The sequence below is a fragment of the Palaemon carinicauda genome, chromosome 44 (assembly GCF_036898095.1).
Source record: "Palaemon carinicauda isolate YSFRI2023 chromosome 44, ASM3689809v2, whole genome shotgun sequence".
In the NCBI taxonomy this organism is placed as follows: Eukaryota; Metazoa; Arthropoda; class Malacostraca; order Decapoda; family Palaemonidae; genus Palaemon; species Palaemon carinicauda.
Genome location: NC_090768.1, coordinates 19492407 through 19499906, shown reverse-complemented (window position 1 = coordinate 19499906; position 7500 = coordinate 19492407). Strand labels below are relative to the sequence as shown.

At 32.7% G+C, this 7500-nt stretch overlaps 1 protein-coding gene across 1 annotated transcript in view; it reads left to right on the top strand.

Annotated features, from left to right (window-relative positions):
* Positions 1–7500, top strand: part of LOC137634349 (G-protein coupled receptor GRL101-like) — a 376114-nt gene that overhangs the window by 328618 nt on the left and 39996 nt on the right. Inside the window, exon 21 of the mRNA XM_068366747.1 lies at positions 6892–7090. Coding sequence (XP_068222848.1) covers positions 6892–7090 — 199 coding nt within the window. The remainder of the gene's footprint in view (positions 1–6891; positions 7091–7500) is intronic.

Genomic DNA, 7500 nt, shown 5'->3' with positions numbered 1-7500 from the left:
CTCTTGGTTGATTAAATTCTAGCTCTCTTTCTATTTGGCTTCATATGGTCTTTGTAAATATTTATATATTACGGAGACTAAACTTATTGGGCGGGGATTTTTCAGGTCTTGCCATAGGCGCGTGGGGTAATTACCAAATATTACATGATAGGAGGCGGTGAATTAGACGAGGGTTATCTCGTAGGAGGATTTATTGTCTAAGTTAATTTTCATAATTTAAATGAGCAGAAATGTTCTTCAAAGCGAGGGAATTAGAACTTTAAATGTTGAGGGTACATAACAAAAGACTAATAAGTTTCTCTCTGGCTCTTAAATGATTTCATCAGTCAAATACAATGGAATTTACTTTTAACTGGTACAATAATATACACGGGGAGAGCGGACGGGGAGACATTTCAACTAAAAGAAACTATTGGACGTCGTATGGCGTATGGACGTCCACCATGGCTGTGGTAGGCTTACCATGGCCGGTGGGCCTAGTGAGGGTTGCCCACTCACGAGTAGGACACGAACTTAACTGGCTTAACTCAGATAGTCTGTGCGTTCTTATTTCCCCTACATTGCTAGGTGTGGAGGGCTTGTCTCGCCTATGGGTAGCAGTAGCAGGTGATGTAACCGCACCATACTGGTTCTCAATCTGCGTCCCCTCTCCCCGGTTTACATAATACAGACTTAGGATCGGACGGCGGAGAGATCTACAGCAAAGGGAGACTTACCAATTTACATTATAAAAATAGATAGTTCTTATCTTTAAAGGACACCATTGGGAATGGATGTTAGCCGTTAGTCATGACTATCTTCAAAACTGCACCAAGGCGTAGTTATCTTGGGCGGTGTCGTTCATGGGCACCTTAAGGGGGTTGATCCCATCTTTCCTGGGGGGTCCTAGGTATGGGTATGCCCCTTAAATCTATGTCAATGAACTCTCTTTGCTGCACCCTTCACCTTCATTGCCTATAACGAAGAATTTGAAACAACAAAATGGTCTAATCATCATTTGTAAGGCGCCAGGCCTCCTGAGTTTGCGTCTGATAGGGTAAGCAAAACAACAACAGAGTTCAATAACCATCATTCCCATATCTAGGTATTTTAATATATATTTTACTTGTGACAGTCTTTTGTTTTCTCCCTTTTTACGAATTAGTATAATGATAAGATTTTTCCAAGCCGTAGGTATAGAGCATTTTGGCAGACAATTTTTCTAAATTTTACCCAGTTTTATTACTATGAAATCTCCTCCATCTATCAATTGTTAGGCCACTCGTGCTGCTTTTCCTCTTTTCATGCCTTTAAACGCACTGATCCGCTTTACTCCTTATTATCAATTATGGTTATAAAAATACACTTATCACCTATGACAAGGGTATATGCTTTCACTGAAAAATCTGCTTTTACTACTTACACCACAAGCTTGGTGGCGTCAGTACAGCTTTACGTATAGGATGGAAATCTCCTCGAGTGCAAGGTTTCATGATAGAATACTGCTTCCCACTTGTACTATTGTACTGACCCATTTTATTGTACAATAAAGAAATTAAATAGTCAAACATTATGCAAGTAATAGATCCTATATATGGAAAATACATCATACAAATATTCATTCTCAGGTTGTTGTAATTCCTAGGAGGGTTGTCGGTCTGGGAATATATATGTATATATATATATATATATATATATATATATATATATATATATAATATATATATATATATATATACGGTGTATATATATATATGTATGTATATATATATATTATATATGTATATATATATATACATATATTTAATGTGTGTATACATTATAGGTGTATGAAGTTCTATTGTTGAAGTTTTGCTGCCTGGGATGGTCATCCACGATTCTGTAGTTCCAAGATGAAAAAATAAAAAAATTCTGTTATGGAGTTAACCACGTCAAGGGGAAATGGCTTAGTACTCAGTTTATATATACACACACACACATATATATATATATATATATATATATATATATATATATATATATATATGTGTGTGTGTGTGTGTGTGTGTGTGTGTGAAGCTATTGGGGCATAATGATTATTTTCGAGCTTCAATACAATAATATTATTCTTTCATGGCGTGATTATTCACTTGTTTAAATACCTTGTTATGGATAATTTTTAAGTCCCTCTAAAGTGTGGGGTGATGGTAAAATGCCGTTTGTTTTCTTGGCCTTACTAAGTGAACAATGATTTTACAAGTCCCTTCTACTTTACAGAATTAGTAAACAAACAAAACTTGGAACATAATTCCCTTGAAGAAGGGAGGCTGCAACCGTAGGCTGGAACTTCCATTTGTTGAAGGTTGAGGAATCCATGAGTCCTCTTTTCAGGCTGGAAGAGAACTCGTGTAAGACAGGTGACATCCAAATGGACACGTTGAAAAATACCTCCTGCCTCGTCTCGGGCAGGAGTTGGTTATTTTTCCACCTCTCGGGTTGAAAGGCAAAAGGACTTCTCCAACTGGACTTCTCTCCTATTTCTTGCGGCCAACTTAACCACATTTCTTGAAGTTAATTAAGTGCCTGTCACGTTGGCACTTGGCGTGGGAGCCACGCCCCAATATGGGGGAGAAGGGGGAACCTTTCACTGTGATTGCTTGAGAGGGAAGAGCAGTCTACTTTCTCGCAGGCATCTTTTGTACGCCAATCTAGGTGTGGCATATCACGTCACGTCATGTGACTGTTCTTGTGTTTTATTGGTCCCCTGTAGTTAACAAATTGGTGACGTCACACATCTGGTGACGTCATATTGCCGGTGAGGAACGCGTGGCATTTACTCATGCGAGTGAGTTACAGTATGCACTACCGCGTCTGGTTCTGGCTTGTTATGTTTATAAACTACAACGTAAGCATTTAACTTGCACAATGCCTATACACTATCCTCTCTCTCTCTCTCTCTCTCTCTCTCTCTCTCTCTCTCTCTCTCTCTCTCTCTCTCTCAATAACGCTTTACAAAATTGACTAATTTTATATGTCTGTATCGTTTAATTAATGAACAAAACATAAAATGGCTAATCACAAACACTTGTTAACTTATTCAATGTGAAATTTTTTCCTAACGTCACACACACACACACACACACACACACACACATATATATATATATATATATATATATATATTTATATATATATATGTGTGTGTGTATAATATATATATATACATATATATAATTCATATATGTATATATATACATATATATATATATATATATATATATATATATATATATACAAACTGTATATATACACTGTATACATTACTTACATAATGTTTAACCATAATCTTTAGTGCATAATAAAATGGATCAATACAATATACCCTTTCTGAGTGGGGAAACCTTAATATATATATATATATATATATATATATATATATATATATATAAATATATATATATATATAATTTATTTATATACATATATATATATATGTATATATATATATATGGGTGTGTGTGTGTGTGTGCGTGTGTCTGTGTATACAATTACTGAAAGAATTAGAAACTTAAATTACGCATGTAATGTCCCACCATTGCCTTCCAGTAACGTAATAGCTCAACGATTAAGTTCGTAATTAGGGTATTACAATACCTTACGATGCCTTGGAATAATGACAAACCAAACTCAAATAGTGACTCGTGACTAGACTGACGTAGTCTATTGTTTCCCTCTTAAAAAGAAAAAAAAGAAGAGTGTTTTAGGTTGCTTATTTCCAACTTTAAATTAGGAAGCTCGACATTATGGTCAAACGGCGGTATCCCGGAAATTAAACTCCAGTTCATCGAGTTCGTAATTAACTTTTCTCGGGAGTCCCATGCTTTGCTTTATTTGTCTCTTCCTCTCAATTCTTGGGTTCTAATTTTAGATGTGGGAATTGCCTTCAAAATGAAATGTCCGATACTAGGTACTTTAAAGATGTACTTGTCATCTTGATAGTTCTTACATATAGTTATTTGTGTCTGAATGTTTGCGTATTTACTAATGGTGTCATGAGTATTGTGTATGTTCATTGGCATAGCAATATATATATATATATATATATATATATATATATATATATATATATATATATATATATATATATATATACTATATATATATATATATGTATATATATATATATATATATATATATATATATATGTATATATATATATATATATATATATATATATATATATACATATATATATATATATATATATATATATATATATATATATATATATATATATACTGTATATATATCAAATATCCAGAGATCTTACATCATATGTGGATAGGTTCCTTTATTCATAGCTGTTGCTGGAATTCCATCAATAAAGCAACTGGCAGCTTTTAATCTAACATGAAACGCATATTGACTTGTGTATTAGGCCTCATTCTAAGATGCTTTCCATTTATTACTGTTTCCCGATTTTATTTGAAGAACCGTCATATATCAATTTATGATTTTCTTGTCAGTTCAATGTATTTTCAAACATCGTGAAATGGCAGAAAAGGTTTCAGAGTGTATAGTTTATCTTTGACGCAATTCGACTCAAGACTTTTAGGTGACATATAATGGGAAATTTAAGAGATATGAAAGTAAAGGTAATCTCGTTTGAAGTAAAAGGTAAAGAGATACTCATATTAGATTTGGAAGTCTCTTTTTTCTTTCATATCAAGTTTAAATACCGAATTTACGCATTATTCATAGGTGAATAAGTGATCTCAATTTTAAATTTCATTTTGTACTTTTCACTGATGAACGTGAATCAAAAGCCCTTTGCTCACTTTTGTCCACTGATTACATTCCTATCTTTAAACAACATGCTGCATCTTTATATCCTAATCAAGATGCATCTAGATCCGACACTTTGGTGATTGAATTACTCTAAATTGTGGCAATTCAAGTAATAGGTTTACTTGAAAATCTGATTAAATAATTGACCTCCAAGTGAAGTGATAAGAATGTTTGCCGAACAGAAAACTATAGCAGATGTTTGTTTAATGGAGATTTTCACAATGGAGAAAATTAAAACATTGTGTACAGGACATTGGTTAGTTAGCCCTAGAGTACAGTTACAAAGAAAATGATTTGAAGGTTTGAGGGGTTTCCGCCATATTTTCTATTGCTATTTCATCGATTTCAGTGGAAAAGGGGATATTTCAGTAGAAGGGAACTTTCTTTTGAGTGCCTTTACCAGCTCTTTCGTTATACTGAGTAACCTTGATTGAAGATGGCGGGATTGGGAATATGGAAAATCGTTGTTAATCATAAGTAAGTCTTAATATGTTCTAGAGGGACTTTCATATAATGCACATTCATAAAATATAGTAGCACTCGTAAAATATTTCTATGACACAATTCTAATTAAATGATTAGAACAAGGGGAATGAAGTAAGGTTTATTTTCATGTCTTAAAACATATCTTAGCGTTTTTTTTTTTTCTAGAATTTTAGTCTGCATAGATTATAGGCTCTTAAACTCAAGTAAAATATAGTCTTTTTTTTTTTCTTTTTTTTTCAAATCATGAGAAGCTGTCTGTGAACTCCTTTTGCTTAGTTTTCTAGAATCAAGCTGTTCAGACTGCCGGATTTTTCTTTAGTCAAAATTTAGTTTCTAAATGAGTCAATGATAAGTTGAAACTAACTTACGTTGTTATTAGATTTTCATGGAATGTCTACCTACTCCTATAATGTTGCAAATCAATACACGGAATATTGACTTTTTTTTTAAGAGAAATAAGATATGTGTACATATAGTTCAATAGAAATATCCTTACATCTTAACAACTATACATGTGATACGGAATGTAGCTGATTCAGCCCAGCAGGTGGTTGACAAGTAGGGGCTGTTGATTGACAGCAGACGTGAGCTGAATTAGCTGCCAAATTCGCCTTACGTAATAGCTGCCATCATTATCAATGCAGAGAGATGGCAGCTATTCAGCCTTCTGCGAGAATTATCAGTTCGTGTGTATCTTCCCAACTATGGAGAGACGAAGTTTAATCAAATATTAAAGCAGATGTTGACGCCAGTGCAGAAACCTTCTGCATATAAGTCGAGTTTTGAACTTATTCCAGGTACCAGTAATTAATGATCACCTTGACTTCGAATTGCAAAGATTGATGTTATTTAACGAAATATCTCTAGATATTTTGTACCTAGTATATATTGATATATATTCGCATTTCTTTATATTTATTTCATAGAATTAATTTATCAATATCAAAGACTTTTATTAACTATCAAACAAATTAAAAACAGATCACATAAGAACGTGACATTGTTAAAAGCAAATTAATTTTGTTTTATTCGTTGTGTATGTTTTATATAATTCAGGCTCCGTCGTTATTGCTGTTCAGTTAGAAAGAAAGTAGGACATGTACAAAGAGGATCTTTTTTTTTTTTCCTTTTTTTTTTCTTTTTTTTTATTTAGCATATAAAAACTCTCTTTACATCCTCAGTACATAAATCGTTTATTTGAACATAAATGAATATGACTTCACCATCAGTGCATGAATAATTTCTCTAATGGGCTGATACTGCAAAACATAACCATTGCAATGCATAAGAATATTATAGGCCATTTGCTAAGTATATATATATATATATATATATATATATATATATATATATATATATATATATATATATATATATATATTATATATATATATTTTTTTTTTTGGCTGTAAGGAAGACAAAAATCAGACTATACGTGCGTGAGAATATTTTCAAAGGAATGAATAATCTCATTTTCGTTAAGAATATTTTTATAGTGTATTATTTTTACTGTATTAATTGATGAGAAACTGATAGGAAAGACTAAAGACCTGATAAAAGAGTGAAGAATTTTTAAATGGTTGTCTCCTTTGCCACAGGTGGACGGATGAATTTCGATTTTGCTGCCTTGCTCGTCACGTGCGAAAGTGTCAGCCCCAAGCAGACGAATTTAGCTCCTGTGAGGATCTTATGACGAACGTCGTCCTCCGGGTTTGTGTGTGGTTGCTCGGTGTCTTGGCCCTCACGGGGAATTTTCTTGTCATCATCTGGAGAATAATATATCACAACGACAATAAGGTAAACAATATAATGCATAGTTGAACCATATTTGTATATATACTGTACATATACAGTATATATGCATATGTGTATTTATGTACACACACACATATATATATATATATATATATATATATATATATACACTGTATATATGGTTTTGTAAGTGTTCGTGTGTGTTTGATATATATATATATATATATATATATATATATATATATACATATATATATGTATATATATATGTGTGTGTGTGTGTGTGTGTGTGTGTGTATTGCGTGTGTGTGTGTGTAAATCACCAGAATTAGTCCGATATGAATATGAAATGTGTTTCTATTTACCTTTACTCCCTCTAAAATAGAAACTCTAAAATATATAGATTCTGTTTCTCTGTGTAATGTTTATGATTTACGAATTTCTGGAATCTG